The 21,265-nt window shown below is 38.9% G+C and overlaps 1 protein-coding gene across 1 annotated transcript in view; it reads right to left on the reverse strand.

Annotated features, from left to right (window-relative positions):
* The window catches only part of dync2h1 (dynein cytoplasmic 2 heavy chain 1), a 159,740-nt gene that overhangs the window by 115,612 nt on the left and 22,863 nt on the right, over window positions 1–21,265 (reverse strand). Inside the window, exons 17-26 of the mRNA XM_067451365.1 lie at window positions 19,349–19,488; window positions 19,033–19,261; window positions 9,212–9,339; window positions 7,993–8,108; window positions 4,652–4,779; window positions 4,379–4,528; window positions 3,019–3,224; window positions 2,065–2,220; window positions 1,152–1,266; window positions 503–673 (exon numbers count right to left, since the gene is read on the reverse strand). Of these exons, the coding sequence (XP_067307466.1) occupies window positions 503–673; window positions 1,152–1,266; window positions 2,065–2,220; window positions 3,019–3,224; window positions 4,379–4,528; window positions 4,652–4,779; window positions 7,993–8,108; window positions 9,212–9,339; window positions 19,033–19,261; window positions 19,349–19,488 (1,539 nt within the window). The remainder of the gene's footprint in view (window positions 1–502; window positions 674–1,151; window positions 1,267–2,064; window positions 2,221–3,018; window positions 3,225–4,378; window positions 4,529–4,651; window positions 4,780–7,992; window positions 8,109–9,211; window positions 9,340–19,032; window positions 19,262–19,348; window positions 19,489–21,265) is intronic.

Raw genomic sequence — 21,265 nt, forward strand, 5'->3', positions numbered from 1 at the left:
TAAAAAAAGAGCCTTGAAGTTCTGGATCCACCTACACTCAAGCTCTAAAGATGATCTTCAGTTTAAAGCCCTACAAACCCAGAAAAGTAATCTCTGTGTAATGGTGTCAGAACTGATGAACAAAGCATATACCACTGCTCCTGTAAAATCTGCAGAAATCAAAGAAATAATGAAAAACGAGAGAGAGGCGTATATGCAGCACTGGAAACATCAAACCAAAGAGCAAAGCCGTCTCCAATGTGTCTGTGTGTCTGTGAGTGAGTGAGTGAGTGTGTGTGTGTGTGTGTGTGTGTGTGTGTGTGAGTGAGTGAGTGAGTGAGTGAGTGAGTGAGTGAGTGAGTGAGTGAGTGAGTGAGTGAGTGAGTGAGTGAGTGCCTGTGTGTCTGTGAGTGAGTGAGTGTGTGTGTGTGTGTGTGTGTGTGTGTGTGTGTGTGTGTGTGTGCGTGCGTGCGAGCGAGCGTGCGTGCGTGCGTGCTTTGATAGTGTATTTGTGCGTGTGTACCTTGAGCTCCAGGGCTTTGTCTATGATGTTGTCGGCCACTCGCAGCAGGTCTCTGAACTGCAGTCTCTCTAGTGTGGTTCCTCTGGGCAGAGAGATGAGCCGGAACAGATCCAGCCAGTGTTCCTGAGAGAGGTGCTCCCCGCGCACATACTTTAACACTGGAACTACGGCCTAAAACACACACACACACAGACACACACACACCGCTGTAAAGCTTCATCCTTAACACACCTGTTTTTGCCCATCTACAAGTATACACATTTAATAAAGAAATCATAATTCAAATAATTTTTAGAAGCCCTATTGGAACAGTAATTGTTTTCCTTTTCAGGATATATTGCACTTATAAATCTTTTTAACAACACATGCTGCTCTTAATTTAATGCATTTCTGAAGTGTCAATAGTGCTATATATTAACATACCGCAATATACACATTTTATACCGATGTATTAAAATAATAAATTAGCTATTAAAAGAAGAATTGGAAAAATCTGACTATTATAAAACAGCTGCGCTTCCTTCCCACTACTGAAAATGCAAGCCTAACAAAATTAGTAAAATCACTAATTTTAGCTGTAACACACACCCATCCTGCATGTACAACAGAATTTCCACAGAAAACAACCAGAATAATCCACCCATGTGACCTTAAATCTGTCCACTTCCTTCTGCAGCTTGACAGACATGCTGGTCTGCTCCTCCAGCTTCCTCAGACGGTCGTGCCACGCGAATAAAAACTCCTCGAACACGTGAGTCTTGCTCCTGCAGGGAAAACACACACAGATAAAGCCTGACGTGTTGCTCAATGCTGGATGTGTGTGTTTCAGACACAAAGGCCGCATTTACACTGCAGGACTTGATGCACAATTTCGATTTGGTGACCATATTTTTTTGACGACCCGCTTACATCATCTTTTAAAAGCGACCCGTATCCGATATTTGCATTTACACTATACACTGAAGAAGCAGCCCAAGACGTTCTTAACCGGAAAAGGAAGTAAAAAAGATGCAATGCACGCAGACAAAATGATTATACAATGTTTTGCTGTCTGCACTTTTCCAAACCTTTAAAAGGTCAGCAAAACATTTCTCTCGTAAGGCGGACAAAAAGAGGCCAGGTTTTCACAACAAAACCCACCCAATTGCAACTCAAAACTGTGTTAAAGTAGCCCAATTTCGCAGAAAAACCACAGACTTGGCAACAACAATGGCCCTTGATCACAGTTTGTGTCCACCTAAGTTGACTTCATTCGCCTCCGTACCTTTTTCAATGACGTTCGACTCGCATTTACTGGGGAATATCCGATTTGACCGCTTACATGGCAGACGCAAATGCACATATCCGATTCAAATCGGATTTATTACCTCATATGAGTGAGGCCTGAATCTGATCTGAGGATATCGGAATCGATGCGTTTTTTTCCTGCTTACACGTTCACGTCATACCCGATCTGTGCCACATGAGAGAAAAAAATCGGAATTGAGTTACGTGAACCATGCAGTGTAAATGCAGCCAAAGACTCGCTGTGGGAGTTTCTGACGAGTTTCTATGATCGTGACCTGAAGGAAATCCAGTCCTGCTCAGCGTTTTCATCCAGTCTCCGCTGAAACTCCTCGTAAAGTTCCCACATCTCCGAACACTCCTGCAGATCCCTCAGCGTGTCGGAAGCCAGAGACGCGTCAGGAGGACTCAAATTAAAGTGTTCGCAGTCCTCCCTACGACACACAAAACACACACATTTACGTGTACACTGCAAAAAACGCTCTTCTTACGATAACACTTTAGTATGGGGAACACATATTCACTATTAACTACTTTTGCCAACATTAACTCCTAATTTACTGCTTATTAATAGTTAGTAAGGTAGTTTTTGTAGCATTTAAGTTTAGGTATTGGGTAGGATTAAGGGATGTAGAATAAGGTCATGCAGAATAAGGCATTAATATGTGCTTTATGAGTACTAATAAACAGACAATATCCTAGTAATATGCATGATAATAAGCAACTAGTTAATAGTTAATAACTGAACCTTAAAATAAAGTGTTACCCTTCTTACTTAGTAATTTTGTCGTTTCTAGTCTAAATATCTAACAATATTTAAATCAAAATGCATTTAGTAGATAAGTAAAACGACATAAGATATTTGTTCTTGTCTTATTGAAAATAAAATCTAAATGAAGTGAGTTTGTGCTTAAAACAGGCAAAATGATCTGCCAATGGGGTGAAAAAAATAATCTTGTTTCTTGTTTCCGTCCCAAACAGAAATAAGATTATTTTTCTCTCTCGCCCCATTGGCAGATCATTTTGCCTGTTCTAAGCAAAAACTCACTTCATTTTGATATTTGTCCCCAGAAAACAAGAACAAATATCTTATGTCATTTTACTGATCTAGTAAATACATGTTGATTTAAGAATATTTAGATATTTGGACTGGAAACAAGAAAGAAATACTAAATAAGAAGAGCATTTTTTGCAGTGTATCCGCTTGCGAGCGCAGAAGCGAAGTCACGCACGTGAGTTTTTTGCGTGTGTTCTCCAGCTCGTCGAACTCGGCCCGTCTGTCCCGGATATTCTGAACGCAGCGCTGCAGAGCCTCGTGGTCACCTGACTCGATGATGTCATGGCCGGGTTTGAGCTGGTCCCAGCGAGCTCTGAACTTCTGCAGGTCCTGCAGGTAAACCTGCACCCGTGACTCCACGTTCCCTTTCATCACCTGCACCTGAGAAAAAGTGTGTGTTTACAGCCTCACAAAAACACAACGGAGATCATTCTGACTCAAAGGCCGAGGTGTCATTTTAAAGGTCCCGTTCTTCGCGTGTTTTCGAAGCTTTGATTATGTTTACAGTGTGCAATATAACATGAGTTCATGTTTCGTGTGTAAAAAAACAGTATTTTTCACACAGTTGACTTATCTGTAGAGCGCTGTTTCCTCTGTCCTAAAAACAGCCTGATGATTTCCTTGTTCTATGAAGTCCCTCCTTCAGAAACACGTAACGAGTTCTGATTGGGCCAGCGCTTCCCGTGTTGTGATTGGACAGCAGCTTAGCGCACTTTGCCCGGAAAGGTCCCGCCTCTTACCATAACGGGGCGATGCATGCGCTGAATGCGCGCTCAACGAGACCACGCCCCCTATTTTGCGTGTTCTTGTGGGCGGAGCTTTAGTCAACAAACGGTTCTAGTGACGTCATCACAGCAGGAAGTGCAGCGGTGTCGTCCAAACCGGCCGATCGCTGTAGGCTTTAAAAGGGAACTTCTGTTTAATAAAATATCTCGCTTGGCATTGAACTTTGAGCTTTATAATTTTACAGGTTTTATTTATGCTCTAACAGCAACATTACACACTAACTAAAGTTTGAAAGATGGAATCGCGAAGAACGGGACCTTTAAAAAAAAAAAAAAAAACTTTACATGTTTTTATTTTTCATTTTAATTTAAGTTTTAGTAATTTTAAGTTTTTATTTTTATTTTTAATATGTATATTTATTTTTTATTAATGTATATTAATGTTTTTGTTGTAGTCACTTCAACTAAATGTAATATTTTATTTACACACACACACACACAACACACATATATATATATATATATATAAAGACTTCTGACTATTTAAATATTTTCATTCATTTTTATTATAATATTTTCTGTTTTTATTTTAGTTACATTTCTGTTAACTTTTTGTTCAAAGTTTAGGTTTAATTGGCTTTTATTTATTTATTACATTTATTTTTTATCTAGGTTTTTAATTTTTAATTTTAATTATCTTGTTTTAGTAATTTGATTATCTTAACTTTAAAATTCTGAAAATGTAATTTTGCCTTGGCAACTAGCTGAAATTAAATAAGTAAAAGTAAACAAAAATGTGTGTGTTTGTACTTGTTCTTTAATCATGAGCTGATGACTCTCCATCATGAGCTCAAACTTGTCCCATTTGGCTCTCAGGGAGCTGATGGTGTCTAGACCTCCACCCGCCACGGAGCGCAACAGCCTGTTCTTCTCCTCCGCCTGCTGGAACTGAGGCAGTACCTGCACACAACATCCAAACAACATCAGCACAACATTGGCTAGAATAAGCCGCAACATGGCTCATATTCAAGCTACATTTCCTACCCAACAATGAATTGAATGAAGGTGTTGAAAGAGATCTACCTCAGGTTTCTGGGTCTGTAATTGGCTGTGTTTGGTATTGGCGTCTCCAATCTCATCAATGCTCTCGGGACGCAAGGACAATGTCTCCATTGCACCGCTCACAAATGACTCAATAGCCTGAATGTGACCTGTGTACACACAGAACAGTTGTTTTAAATAGGTAAACACACACACACACACACACACACACACACACACACAGCCAGCAGAGGTCAGTGTTGCACCATCTGATCTCCTACACACCAGTGGAAAGATCTGTGTTATAGTACGTGCTTGCCAAGGTAACATTTTTAAGCTCTACATCTAATACTTTATTTCACAACACTATATTTTTAACAACACTGGTTTGAAGGATGCATGCCTTGTCTTTAAGACAATCTGAGCACAGTGTAGGGGTGGCACGGTCCACAAAACCCACCGTTCGGTTCATATCATGGTTTTAGGGTCACGATTTTCGGTTCTGTACTGTTATTTTTCTTTTTTCTTTTAATTGTTAACACTCCAGAAATTTACTTCAGCATATGATATATAGTTTAATTATCCACAGGATAAAGTATTAAAAAAAGTTATATCATGTAGAAGTTGTTTCCTAACTGGCTGTCTCCTGCTTACGCTGTCTGACACATTGACGTGACATTTCTAATGTAATCATGTCAATTTGGATCAGAAAGCACTGGGGATTTAATTCAGCGTGAGCAGCTTTTTGCCCAAGCTTCAAAGGCCTGTTTAAATTATTAAAACTAGAAGCTTATCTTAACTTTAATGTTACATTTATCAAGTGAACTATACTTATATACAACATGTTATATGCATGCATGTTTGGGACAGAGGGGAACACGGTGGCATTTGCAGCAGATATATTCTGTCCATCATATATCAAAGCAGGAGAACGACAGGTGTCGGAGGAGAAAAGGTGACAGAATGGACGATATTCGTCTGTATTTGCAATACACGAGCCGCGGATCAGCTGCGCGAGACGAACGCTGGCAGTGTGAATGCTCAACGGGCGTACACGGCTCCCACTCTCCATACACACTTCTTCTGCCCTGCTAACACACTGCTTGCGCATGCGGTGTAAAGCCGAAGTTATACGGCGCTGGCGCATCCTCCAACTCCGGTCAGCCTTCATCTTTCCCACCTGCCATTTCTACACGTCACATGACCTGCAGCACTCCACTTTAAAGGGTTCGTTCACCCAAAAATGAAATGTATGTCATTAACTCCTCACCCGTAAGACCTCCGTTCATCTTCACACACAGTTTAAGATATTTTATATTTAGTCCGAGAGCGTATGCAAGTGTATGCACACTATACTGTCCATGTCCAGAAAGGGAATAAAAACATCATCACAGTAGTCCATATGAGACATCAGTGGGTTAATTAGAGTCTCTTGAAGCATCGGAAATACATTTTGGTCCAATGTTACGTCCAAGGAGTATTGATTCATGATTCGGATTGTGTGTCAAACTGCTGAAATCACGGGACATTGGCGATCCGAATCTTGAATCAATACCCTGATTCATAACTGTTCAAATCTTTATTTGAGGAACCCGGAAGAGAAGACAATGTTGAATAAAGTCGTAGTTTTTGTTATTTTTGGACCCAAATGTATTTCCGATGCTTCAAGAGACTCTAATTAACCCACTGATGTCTCATATGGACTACTGTGATGATGTTTTTATTCCCTTTCTGGACATGGACAGTATAGTGTGCATACACTTGCATACGCTCTCGGACTAAATATAAAATATCTTAAACTGTGTGCGAAGATGAACGGAGGTTAGAGTTTAGATTCTCTGCCCGAGCCCGAACCCGAACCTGACCCGAACCGACCCGCGGGCCGGGTCGGGCTGAGATTTCCCTGCACTATCCTCCGGTCGGGTTGGGCCGGGCCCGTGATCAAGCGTTTTTTTTTTTTTTTAATCATTAGCCTACTTTACTAGTCTAATTGGGTGGGCAGAAAGCTATGCTATAATCAGAAATTATATATATTTAGCAAAGTAAGAACTAATACAACAACTAAGAAACATGTGTAGGCTACAAAGCTGCACAAGTCAGGATTAGTGTAAAAATGCGTGTTAAACTCACAGCTCGAGCAGTGATGGAGCGCAGCATTATAAACAGAAACGCTCTGAGTCAAGAGCTGCTCGTGAACACTGCACTTTGCTTAATTAAATATCTTCGAATCGTTTCGTTTAAAAGTGGTCATTTCAAGCTTTCTATACGCATATTTCTCATGTCTGTGAGGCAAGTATAGCCTGCTGAGTTTGGGTTTATTTATGAGACGCGCGCTCCAGTGCATGAGGAATGAAAGCGATCACTCCCACGACTTCACCTCATAATTTTATTCTGCTATTTGCTTTTTATTTATTAAATCCAGGCAATTGGTCTAAGAAACCTTTTTTAAAATTAAGATACAATTTAAACAAAACGAAAAAAATGATTTCAACAAAACAAAACTTAATATTAAACTAAATATAACCACCAAAATCATTTCTGACCCACTCGCATCTTTTCACTTATCATAATCAGATGAAACATGTAAAAATAATATTATAATATTTAAACATAAATATGAAGGAAAAAACACATTGTTTAATGGCAACAACAAAGTAAGCTACAGATAAATGTCTGAGCTGGATTTGAGCAAACATCAGTTTACCGGTGAGCGGATCAAGAGCGCGCGCCTGCGGATTATTGAGCGGAGTCAAGTCAGCTTTATTCATAGCCTATAGCGCTTTTACAATGATGATTGTTTCAAAGCAGCTTCAAAGTGTTAAACATGACAATATTGCAACAAAATGTTATTCGGCAGTACAGTCGCTGTGGAGAAAACTGAAAACTAAATGTAGTTTTATCATGAGCCTCACCAGTCCGTTTCGCTGCGCTTTGCTCATTACAGGCTCGTTCTCATCAAACGCCCACGTATTGAACAATGGTCGGGTTTAAATCGGGCTCGGGCTCATAATTACAATTAATGTGTCGGGCCGGGCCGGGCTCGGACACATCGTGCACGGGCTCGGGTAGGGTCGGGCTTGATTTTTTGAGCCCGATCTAACCTCTAACGGAGGTCTTACGGGTGTGGAGCGACATTAGGGGGAGGAGTTAATGACAGACATTTCCTTTTTGGGTGAACTAACCCTTTATCTGTCTTTTACTGTATGTCCACACCTATGGTCCACACACACCTCTTATTTTGCACGAAAAGGATTCCCACTGTCTGAGGTAACATACACACACGCTCCGAACCGAGACAAGCGAACCGAGCGTTTCGTTTTTTTTCATGTACCGTGCCACCCCTACCAAAGTGTGTGTTTTTTTATGTGAATATCTGTTCTCACCCTGGATGGATCTCCTTAGGGATGTCAGCAGAGCGTCAAACAACTTCTGGATGAGATCGTCCACGGCTACTCTGACAGGTTCACAGTTCACCGTGATGCAGTCAACCTTCTCTGTGCTACACACACACACACACACGCATACTATTAAATGCAGCACAACTTATCAAACACACAGAATATATACACTGAAGAGACAAAACATTATGACCAGTCACAGGTGAAGGAAAGATCGTCTCCTAACAAGGCCTGGGTAGATTAGATGGTAAGCAAACAATCCGTTCTCATAATCAGTGGGAATAAAGATCTGAGCGACTTTGTCAAGTGCCAAACTGTTATGGAAAGGCGACTGGGTCAGAGTATCTCTGGAGCGGTGTGTGTGTCGCTGCCGGTCAGCAGTCCAGAGAGTTTCCCCAACAGTGTCTGAGGACGGACAAACCACAAACCGGCGCCCAAGGCTCATTGATGCATGAGGCCAATGAAGGCTATCCTGTCTGCTCTGAGCCAACAGAGGGTCTACTGTGGCACAAGTCACACAGAGTTTTAATGATAGTTATGGGAGGAATGTGTCACAACACACAATCAGAGAGCCTATGATGACCCCTGTCCAACAATGGGCACGCAAGGGTCTGAACTGGACCTCTGAGCAGTGGAAGGTCACCTGGTCCGATGAGTCCAGTTTTCTCTTATATCTCATGGACGGATCATTTAGTGACGGCTTCAGGATCACCGGTGGAGGGAGTGTGACACACTGGGTAATGCTGTGTGGACGTGAATTTGACACGTGCCACCTACCTAAAGATTATTGAATAGCAGGTCCACCCCTTCATGACACTGGTGTTTCCTGATGGAAGTGGCTCTTTCAGCGGGATAATGCACCCTGACACGCTGCACACACTGTTTGAGGAACATGATGAAGAGTTCAAGGTGTTGCCCTGGCCTCCAAATTTCCCAGATCTCAATCCAATCGAGCATCTGTGGGATGTGCTGGACCAACAAGTTCAATCCACAGCGGCTTGACCTCTAAACCTACAGGACTTGAAGGATCTGCTGCTGACGTCTTAGTGCCAGAGACCACAACGGGTCAGCGCTGTTTTGGCAGCACGCAGAAGACCAACAGCATATCAGACATATCATAATGTTTTGGCTCATTGGTGTGCGATATCACACACACACACACACACACACACACACACACACACACACACACACAGGCAGATACCTGGGCAGCCGCTCGGCCTCCTTCCCTTTGGCTTTGAGAGCTTTGAAGTTTCTCTCCCAGTCCTGGACACTGTGAAGGTGTTTCTCCACCAGAACATCTACATCCACCTGCCCTAGAACCACCCAGTCCTGAACACACACACACAAGGCAAGGCAAGTTTATTTATATAGCACATTTCATACACAATGGCAATTCTAAGTGCTTAACATAAAAATGAATTAAAATAGGGATGCAAAATGCATAAGAAAAAGAATACAATGTAAAGAGAATTAAAAATAATAAAATGTTGATAAAAAAGGTAAACTAAAACTAAAACAAAGAATTTAAAAAATGATGCATAGATAAGGTGCGATCAGTCGGACATACAGTGCTCAGAGCTCATTCAGTAAATGCACAGCTGAACAGATGTGTTTTGAGTCTGGATTTGAATGTGGCGACTGTTGGAGCACATCTGATCTGTTCAGGAAGCTGGTTCCAACTGCGGCTGGCATAATAGATAAAGGCAGACTCTCTTTGCTTTGAGTGAACTCTTGGTATTTCTAACTGACTTGATCCTGCTGATCTGAGTGATCTGTTGGGTTTGTATTTAATCAGTATATCTGCGATGTATTGAGGTCCTAGCTCATTGAGTGATTTATAAACAAGTAATAGTACTTTAAAATCGATCCTAGATGTAACTGGAAGCCAGTGTAAAGACCTGAGGACTGGTGTGATATGGTCATATTTTCTGGTTTTGCTCAGAATCCTGGCAGCAGCATTCTGTATGAGCTGCAGCTGTCTAATGGTCTTTTTGGGTAGGCCAGTGAGAAGGCCATTACAATAGTCCACCCTACTGGTGATGAAAGCATGAACGAGTTTCTCTAAGTCTTGCCTGGAGACAAAACATCTAATCCTTGCAATATTTTTCAGATGATAGTATGCTGATTTAGTTATTGCTTTGACATGACTACTGAAACTCAGGTCTGACTCCAAAATCACACCAAGATTCCTGACTTGATTTTTTGTTATCAGGCCTTTAGCCTCAAGATATGCGTTCACTTTGAGAATTTCATCTTTGTTTCCAAATGTAGTGATTTCGGTTTTGTTTTTGTTTAACTGAAGATAGTTTTGGCACATCCAGTTGTTAACTTCATCAATGCATTTGCACAGGGAGTCAATGGGGCTGTAGTCATTAGGTGACAGTGTTAAGTAGAGCTGGGTGTCATCAGCATAGCTGTGGTAAGCAATATTGTTCTTTTTCATTATTTGGCTCAGTGGCAGCATATACATGTTAAACAGGAGAGGTGCTAGAATTGACCCTTGTGGGACTCCGCATGTCATGGACGTCCACTCAGACTTATGGTCTCCTATACTCACATAATAACCTCTCCCTTCTAAGTATGACCTGAACCATTTGAGGACCATCCCAGAAAGCCCAACCCAGTTTTCCAGCCTGTCTAGAAGTACGGTGTGTTCAACAGTGTCGAATGCAGCACTGAGGTCGAGTAGAACCAGAATTAATGTTTTACCTATATCAGTATTTAAGCGAATATCATTTATAATCTTTATGAGCGCTGTCTCTGTGGTCATATTTTCTTTTTAACCACAATGACACAGGCAAACAGGTTTAGAAATAATCCCCCTGCAAACATCTCAAGAGGCTTGATGTTATAGATCACATGCATGAATTCATTCAGATTCTGAATTCAAATTCACCCGAGAGAGTTTCTTACACCAATTTTCACTTATCTTGTGGAATTTTATCTACAAACTCTATCGTCTGTTACGAGCTACGTTAAAAATCAAATCAGTGGGTCTTAACCGGTTGGTCGCAGACGTCAGGGAAATGCTAAAATGTAAATAATTAACGTGACTAATTATGTATAGTTAAAGGATGGGTCCACTTCAAAATGAACATTTCCTGATAATTTATTTCCTCAAATGTCATCCAAGATGTTCATGTCTTCTCTTTCTTCAGTCAACAAGAATTTAAGTTTTTTTGAGGACATTGTTCTACGATATTTTCCACATAATGGACTTCAATGGGAACCAAAATGTTGAAGGTCCAAATCAATGCAGTTTCAGAAGAAGGGCTTCAGAGGCTCTGCACGATCCCAGACGAGGAACAGATCTAGTGAAACCATCGGCCATTTTATAAAAAAACATGGATATACTTTTTAACCACAATGACCTTTCCAATGTGATTACGTAATGCCTGGCGCATCACAGACCAGCACAAGACCAACAGTTGTGGTTTAAAAGTATATAAATTGAAACTCCATTGATTTAGACCGTCAACATTTTGGTTGCCATTGAAGCCCATCATATGGAGAAAAATCCTGGAATGTTTTCCTCAAAAAACCACTGAGGAAAGAAAGACATGAACATCTTGGATGGCACTGGGGTGAAGTGAACTAATCCTTTGAGACAACTTTAAAAAGGTATTAAGGTCAAAGGTCATGCATTCTAAACACACTAAGGTGGTGCAATTCATCTGCTGCATTGAAGGAACTGGGCAATTGAACAAAATTACATAATAATAAATGAATAGAGAAGTTTTCTTAATAAAGAAACTACAACCCAGACTGTTAAATATGGATTCACAAAATTAACTGTCCAGTTAATTATTTAGTGTTATGTATATACTACTAATAATAGTATTTAAGGTTTCATTTTAAATTTAGTAAAAACGAATATTTTTGTTATATGCTTATGTCATTTTTATTCCTTTTTAATTAATATTTCTACTTAGCTTGAAATTATTTTTATAATTATTTAAGTTTAGTATTTTTTTTATCTAATGTTTTTTTGATATTTTTAATTAAAGTTTTTTAGCTAATAATTATATTTAGTTTTTTCAGCTTTATTTCAATTACCGAAATGTATTGTAGTTTCTGTCAAAGACACATTTTGAAACGTGATTATGCTGATGTTTTCCTTTTGCATATTGTTCGACCAGTTCATTTTGATATTTTGTGCAATAAATAATGTTGGTACTGCATTGGCTTTGGGAAAAAAACATTTGAGTTTATTTTCAAAAGGGTCAAAAGTTGAAGGAATCTATTCATTCAGATACTAAACTCATTTTTTGTAGAGGATGCGTTATTTTGTTACATGTTGGAATTGTCAAAATGTAGGTTGCAACCCTTCCCTTCTGCAATTAGCCACATAAAAAACTCCAATCGAGCAAAACTGAAATAAACCACTTGCACATTTATACAAAAGCTTTTATTAGGTCGCGTTCTTAGGAAGTGATGAAATGAGCGAAGAGCTGAGCTGTCATTTCAGATTTGGAAAGGACACGCAACTTAATTTTGCATACAGTAGGCAACTTGTCTGACTTGTGCAAGTTAATAAAACTACGATGATGGATCATCGTCAGTGAACAGAGCGTTTTATACGGCTAATTAAAGCAGCACCTGCCCATTGATCGGACATCTGCTGTTAGCAGACACACAGATCTCAGATCCCAGCCGCGCTGATAAAGAGGAAGCTCTCGGCCCGTTTCCCCTCTGTGTGGGCGGCAGAAATCAGAAGTGAGTTTGAGTGCGAGTGGGCTGGGATTCCCCGTGACAGTACTAAAGCACAAGAACCTTTGGCATAGTGTGCGCTGGTCTAAACCACAATTGAAAGCGGTCAGCATATTTCAAGAATGGAAGACTGTAACGTTTGCTAAAACACAATACATAGATGCTAACACTTGTTATATCTTTAAAAAAGAAAAAGAAAAAAAACTTGCATTTTGGGCATCATAGATGCATTCTACATGTCTAGGTAGGCATTTCGCTCGGTCTTAAAGGGTTAGTTCACCCAAAAATGAAATGTATGTCATTAACTCCTCACCCGTAAGACCTTCGTTCATCTTCACACACAGTTTAAGATATTTTATATTTAGTCCGAGAGCGTATGCAAGTGTATGCACACTATACTGTCCATGTCCAGAAAGGGAATAAAAACATCATCACAGTAGTCCATATGAGACATCAGTGGGTTAATTAGAGTCTCTTGAAGCATCAGAAATACATTTGGGTCCAAAAATAACAAAAACTACGACTTTATTCAGCATTGTCTTCTCTTCCGGGTTCCTCAAATAAAGATTTGAACAGTTATGAATCAGGGTATTGATTCAAGATTCGGATCGCCAATGTCCCGTGATTTCAGCAGTTTGACACACAATCCGAATCATGAATCAATACTCCTTGGACGTAACATTGGACCAAAATGTATTTCCGATGCTTCAAGAGACTCTAATTAACCCACTGATGTCTCATATGGACTACTGTGATGATGTTTTTATTCCCTTTCTGGACATGGACAGTATAGTGTGCATACACTTGCATACGCTCTCAGACTAAATATAAAATATCTTAAACTGTGTGTGAAGATGAACGGAGGTCTTACGGGTGTGGAGCGACATTAGGGGGAGGAGTTAATGACAGACATTTCATTTTTGGGTGAACTAACCTTTTAAGCTGCAGGTAATGTCTAATAAACTGGATGTGTGTGTGTGTGTGTGTGGGTGGGTGTTCACGGTGTTTTCTAGAACATCACTGTAAAAGTGACTTCAGTCCATGACCTTTATGTGCAGAAATTCCCATCATGTTCTAATATTCTAATACAGTTGGAATCCACCATGCATGCATTAATTATCCAGAACTTTATTACAATCAACATTTCTCTCAACTAACACTTTTAAGAGAATATTAATCCTTTATCTATTTTAGGATATACTTAAGTACGGTACAAAAGTTTAAACCGGAACTTTTCTGCTTCACTAAGGCTGCATTTATTTGATCAAAAATACAGTAAAAATTTTGAAATATTATTATAATTTAAAATAACCATTTTCTCTGTGATTATATAGTAAAGTGTAATTTATTCCTGTGATCAAAGCTGAATTCATCATCATTACTCCAGTCTTCAGAGTCACATGATCCTTCACTAATCATTCTCATATGAGGATTTATGATTATTATCAGTGTTAAAAACAGTTGTGCTGCTTCATATTTTTGTGGAAACCGTGATATGTTTTATTGTTGAGGATTCTTTGAAGAATAGAAAGTTCAAAAGAGCAGCATTTGTTTAAATAAAACTGTTTGAAATGTTATACATGTCTTAACTGTGACTTTTGATCAATTTAAGGCATCCTTGATGAATAAAAGTATTACGTTTACTGACCCCAAACTTTTGAACGGAGGCTAAAATCTTACTCATTGGTGCATCAGTGACGGTTTTATTTTTAAAAAAAAGATTTATTTGACCTTTATTTAACCAGAATAATTCACAGGAGAGTCCTGGGGCCTGTACCATGAAGCCGGTTTAGCTGGCTAGCCAGATTTGTTTAGGCTTAGTTTGTGCCAATCCTGTGTTTTAGGTACCATTAAAGTGGTTGGGCTTTTAGCTGTGTTCATGTCCATAGTAACTTAAGCTCCACGGGTAACCTGCTCTGGGGCAGGTTATGTTCTGAATAAGAGATCTCAACCTGAAATTGGGCCAATCGGCTGTGAGTAAAGTGACACACCTCTGACGCAATAAAGTCACTCCCCCTGTTTCTGCTGCAAATTAAAGGACATTACATAGCAAATGGTTTTTTACAATGCATATTTATAATGATAATAATTTTGAATGATTTAGATAATTTATGTAATTATTATATCCTTAATCAATTACACATTTATCATTTTAGTTAATCAATCATTAATAGGAACTTTGTAAAAATTAATATAAATAACCTATAAAGTCATATAAATAAGCTTTAAAATCAGTAAATAAAACTTAAAAAAAGAAGCTTACTGAGCTTAAATGTTACATTTTCTCTATATCAACTAAACTAACTTCATAACTTTTGTTCATAGCTGTGTTTTTTTATATTTTTTTATTCTTATTATTTTTCAATAATATTCAATAATATTTTCATGTGATATTCAGCAGAAGAGAGAAATTAATCTCACTGCTTGTCTCGCGAGAAGTGAATCTCAGTTCCACAGCGTGTGATTGGCTGTTCATTGCTGATGTCACAGCGTGTGATTGGCTGTTCACTACTGATGTCACAGCGTGTGATTGGCTGTTCACTGCTGATTGGCTGTTCACAGCGTGTGATTGGCTGTTCACTGCTGATGTCACAGCGTGTGATTGGCTGTTCACTGCTGATGTCACAGCTAAACTCCTGAACTCAGGATCAAAGCCTGAGTTGACAGAGAAAGCTGATGATCAGCATCATGGGACCAACAAAGCCTTAATACAATGGTTTGGTTTTGTCAACTCAAAACTAATCCTGTAACCCTGAGTTTGTTAAACTACCATCTAGGGTTGCCACCTGTCCCGGTTTTACCGGGATTGTCCTTCTTTTTAATAACCTGTCCCGGGAATATTATCCACTCTCCCGGGACACTGAATGTCCCGGTTTTCAAAAGGGATTATGTATGTTCAATTCACTATTTTCTCAATTGAAATAGCCTATGCATTATGCACAGAGTAATCGGTGTCTCTCATAGGGTGTCTCTTGTGTGTAGAATGCGCTATAATTGGCTCGGGAACCGGTCGGGTGTGTCGTATGACGTGACGTAGGCTATGTCATCTAGCGCATCTGTCTTGGCAGCTAGCCAGTTACTACAGGCGGCAAATTGAAGCAGTGAAGAAGATTGTACGTCGTGAACATCGTTTGTTGTTAGTGTCATCCCTCTACTTATTTCTTTAGCAAAGAGGAAGCAAAAGCAAGCACGAGCACCAGTATCTAGCAATCAGGTAAGCTATAAGTTAAGTAAGATAAGTGAGAATACTTGAGATGTTTAAAATATTCATGAGTCATGACTATGCTCTATCTAACTGCACAAAGGCCAATTTTGTCTTATGGGTCTAATGTCTAATGGACATTTTCACTTGTGAGCAAAGCGGTCGGTCAATGCCCGGTTGCATAAAACACCTTAAGTGAAAATTTCCCTTAAGATCGCCCTTAGGTTTCCCTTAAACTTCAGGGTGTTGCATAAAATAACCCTTAAGTGTCACTTAAGGGTTTCTTAAACTGAAACGTCATAAACCCTTAGAATTTTCCTCAAATGTCTATTTTTCACTTAAGTAATCCCTTAAAAACCGTTAAGTGTTGCATAAAGCCCCTTTACTGTCATTTTCCTAAGTGTAGTTTAAGGTTAGGAAAAGTTTACCTTAAGAGTTGACGAACATTAATGAGAAAAAAATTGCTGAGTTTATTGATCCTGTTGAAGATGTAAATGTGCCTAGGCGAATTTTTCGCGATAGAGAGATTCCTCTGGACCATCTTAGCGATGAAAAACTGCTTCGCGAATATAGATTTGATCGCCGCGGGATATATGAGATCGCTAACAAACTGGAAGGCGATCTTGATCATGTTACCCAGCGTAACCACTCACTACCCTCTGTGTTACAGTTGCTTATAGCACTTCGGTTCTTTGCAACTGGGAGTTTCCAGTCTGTAGTGGGAGATGTTTTCCATGTTCATAAATCGTCAGTTAGTAGTTATTTACCGGGTTGCAGGGACTCTCTGCCGTCATTTAAGCCAAACTGTGACATTTTCATCGCGTGTTGAACTGGATGCCATTCAAACCTCTTTTTTCGGAAAGCGGGGTTTCCTCGAATAAGTGTAATCGATGGCACACATGTCAGAATTCAGGCTCCCCGCACGCATGAAGAACAGAAAAAATTACCATTCTGTTAATGTGCAGCTAGTGTGTGACCATGTGTGCAGAATTAGAAATTATCAATGTATTAAAATGTATTTTGACTTGTTGATAATTATGGTCATCGTTTGATCCTATGAAAGATACAACAATGCGTTGACACACACACGGTCTATAATTGAGAGGACGATCGGACAGCTCAAACGGAGATTTCACTGTCTCCACAGCGAGCTGCGCGTCTGCAGAATTATTGTCGCCAGCGCTGTTCTTTTTAACATGTCAAAGATGTATTGTGAAGAGGGAGATGATGTCGAAGAAGAGGCTCAAGAAGCAGAAGCAGAAGAGGCTCATGAAGAAAATCAACAAGATTTTCAACGGGCTGGATTTGTTGTCAGAGATGCCATCGTAAATGCATTCTTTAATTAGTTTAGCTAGTAGCCTATGGACAATAGTCATAATTATAAATAAATGAAATATAAATAAATAAATCATAAATAAATACAAAACCTGTCAGATCTGTCATAAAAAAAAAATTCCTCAATTGATGTGCATTTTATTTTTCCTTCACTTTGTAGCTGCATTAGTTTGTTATTAAGAATGAAGTTGTAAAGGTCTTGATTTTCCTTCTCCTTTTTAAGTTTTTCGATCTCTAATTGCAGTTTTGTCTTCTGTAGGATGTCTCTTTGCAGTTCTAGCACTTTTTCTCTTGTCGCGGCTGGAGAGGATATTTGCGTCTTTCTGCAATTCACAAGTGTTTTGAAGGAATAATGAAAAAAATCTAAAAATTATATCGAGGCTGTTCTAAGTAAAATTAACAATAGACTAAAATAATTGTTAACAAAGAAGCAATAAAACCTCACTTTGCTGCATGGTTTGGCGTGCTGCTGGCGCTCTGCCGGTGTTGAAGCTGATTTTTGCTTAGACGGTCTAACATGTGAAACAAATAACGTTACCAAGCATATTATTTTATTTTGTCGTGATCTTCAAATCGTTTATCCTCAGCAGTGATCATTTTTATTTGATTTAAGACAATAATGTTCTCTCACTCCGTGTAATATTCCTCTTGTTGAGCTTCACTCTCTAACCCGCCAGCGTAGCGTGTCTATGGCAACAATAGAATTTTATAACGGTAAAACCTGGGTCGCAGTCGTGAAACACTTAGCGGCGTCCCTTACCTAAGAGAACCGTTTAAGGGATTATATGCAACACCCTTAAATCATTCCCTTAGATAAGGGGAAATCACGCCTTAAGTATCATACTTAAGGGAAAAACTTAAGGAGTTTTATGCAACCGGGCACTGGTCATTCCATATGTCCAGGTTTTTTGTCAGAGACAGGTGGCAACCCTACTACCATCATGGTACAGGCCCCTGGCCAAGAATGGGCAGCAGATACAAACACAAACTTACAAGACCAAACAAGACGATTTTTAAAACACTTAAAAACAATTGCACATCATTGAGTCTTCTTCAAGTGACCGAATAATAGATTTAAAGTGTTCCAGATAAACCGGAGTTTGTCATTTCAATGTGATTTGGAGTAGATAGCAAGCAGACGGTGCTGCATATTCAAAAGCCCTTTTTCCTAGTTCAGCTCTAACAAATGGATCAGAAAGAGTATAACAACTTTGAGACCGAAGGTAATATTTCCCAACAATTTTCTGTTGAATAAGAAAACCTAAATATGAAGGCAACAGCCCCAAAAATGGTTTTATAAATAATTAGATCATCACCATTTTATATCCTGGTTTATTATTTATTTTAAGTATTTATTTATGTCTATGACTTTTTGTTCCCATCACACCACTAACATTAGCTCCTCTACTTTTTTATATTATTATTTATTTATTTATGTATTTTTTATTCCTGTGATATGTAATTATGTATTTTGTGAAGATGCGCCTCTTCTAGCAGTTTTATCTTTTTTTTTTTTTTTTGCTTAATGTCATATTCATATGGATCACTCATGTTTCATAAAGCCACTAACGTTTAAAGATAACTGATTCTTTCCCTATTAATGCTGGAGTAGGTCAATTTTTTTTTTGTGTTTTTCTCTTTTTTCTTCTTCTTTTGTTAATGTTAAAACTCAATAAAGAAAATGTTTATGAATAATTAGATACCAATGCATTTTCCTTCTAATGGACATCACCCAGTTTGACAGCTCACTAGTGTTAGAAGCGAAGTCTGCGTACCGTAAACTTGTCCAGCACTTGTGTGAGTCGACTGAAGAGGAGTTCAGCTTTACTGAAGATGGTCAAGAAGCCGCTGGCGTTGCGCTCGATCATGCAGGTGAATATGGGCTCGTCTCCCGTCTCGCTCACGCCCTTAAACTGGTTCGGGATGCAGATGAACCGCTTCATCTCGCGGTAGTATTTTGCCCTGACCTCTTCAAATGCAGGACGGAACTGCAGACGCCCCTGCCTAATAAAAACACAAGATGACAGTTTTCATGAGTAAATGATTGAACCAGTCCTTTAAAAACATATCAAGAGGAAAGGAGGCTCTTACTTGAAGATGAGGTCGATGTTAATCTCCGGCAGGTTCTTGTTGAGGGCCTCCAGTCCCACCTGATACTGATGCTCCAGAGCTTTATACAGCTGATGGTTCCAGTGCTGACGCCAGGCCCTCATGTCTCCTGTACGAATCCCCTGCACACACACACACACACACACACACACACACATTATGCCACCTAACAAGGCATCTGTTTTTTTAGGGGTTTTTGTTACATTTTATTTAATGATGTTTATAATTATAGTCATATTGATATATAAAATCACACAATTTTTGGCCAACTTGTGCAACCCTAGAAAAACAAGCACAGCAAGCGGGAGATTTTTTCTTCATATTATTATTTCTTTTTTAAATCACTCAAATAATAATGTAATAATAATTTTATTTACAGTACAACTATAAAATTACAATAGTAATATTTAAACAAGCCCTTAAACTTTTCTTTTGTTGACAAAATCCGGTTTATAAGCACTTTCATTTCAACTTTGGGGAGATTGTTGCCGTATGTTGTGTTCCCAAACGCACAATATAAGCGCCCTTAACTCAGAGCAGATTAATATTTCTACATAGCTTGAAATTATTATTATAATTATTCATATTTTTTTATCTAATGATTTTTAGATGTTTTTAAGTAAAGTTTTGTAGCTAATATTTATATTTGTTTTTTTCAGCTTTATTTCAATTACAGACAATTCTTTTTTTAACAGGTCAAGGTCAAGGTATCTTTATTTCGTACCCGAAGGTAAAATTGTTTTGTAATTGTTGATTTGTAACAGTTTTAGTTTCTGTCAAAGACACATTTTGAAACTTGATTTGGCTGATGTTTTCCTTTTGCATATTGTTCGACCAGTTCATTTTGATATTTTGTGCAATAAACAGTGGTGGAGGAAGTACTGAATCTCAGTACTTAAGTAAAAGTACAAGTAACCAGAAATATATTTACTTTAGTAAAAGTAGAAGTACTACAACAACAACCCTACTTAAGTACAAAGTAAAAAGTACCTGATTTTAAATGTACTTTAAGTATTAAAAGTAAAAGTACTTGCATAAAAAAGTATTCTCTTAATGTCTAATTCTAATAATTAAAAAGAAGAAAACAGTATGAGCGGTGGCATTTTAATTGAGTTAGTTTTGGGTTAATGTAATTGTTCTTACCATCTGTTGCCTAGTTTACACTCTGACTTACAATTCTGCTTATCTGCAAAGTTAAATGTCATTTTTCTGAAGCAACATTCTCATCAGCTTTGATGTATTTAAATCTTCATATTTATGATATTTTTACCTTTTATAAAGGACATTTTCCCCTAATCTTATTAAATATAGGCTTTGCTTCAGCTTTCCCTTTATATTCTTAAATTTGATTAATAAATTAAATTAGAATAAGATACAATAGGGTTGTTACCAATCAAATTAAATAATTGTGGCAAGGGGGGCGTGGTTCAGCGAGGTCTGCAGCGGGAGAGAGAGCCGCGGGACGAGCGGTAAGTGAGTGGGTTGGACGCAGATTAATAACACCTGTCTCTTGTTCTAGTAATGAGCGCGGAGAGGGTATAAAACCTCGGCGGAACCAGAGACCAGGGAGAGAGAGAGTTCGGACGGTTGATGCCAAACCCCCACAGAGACTGAGTTACCGGAAGCCGGAAGTGCCGACCCGGAAGTGATCGTGTGTTTATGTGAATCCACACCGCAGTGTGTGTTGTTGAAGTTTTGAGTTATAATAAATAAAGCATCAACCGTCCAGCCGACCCCCGTGTCCTCTTCCTTCCTCATACTATCGAACTTTGTTACAATAATTAACACCGAAAAATTACAACTGCACTAAATAATGCTATGAGATTGTTTTAACTAAAAAAAGTTAACTAAACCACCAGTAGATGGCGGCAGGTGAATCCTTATGAGAGAGTCATTGAG

The sequence above is a fragment of the Pseudorasbora parva genome, chromosome 8 (assembly GCF_024679245.1).
Source record: "Pseudorasbora parva isolate DD20220531a chromosome 8, ASM2467924v1, whole genome shotgun sequence".
NCBI lineage: Eukaryota > Metazoa > Chordata > Actinopteri > Cypriniformes > Gobionidae > Pseudorasbora > Pseudorasbora parva.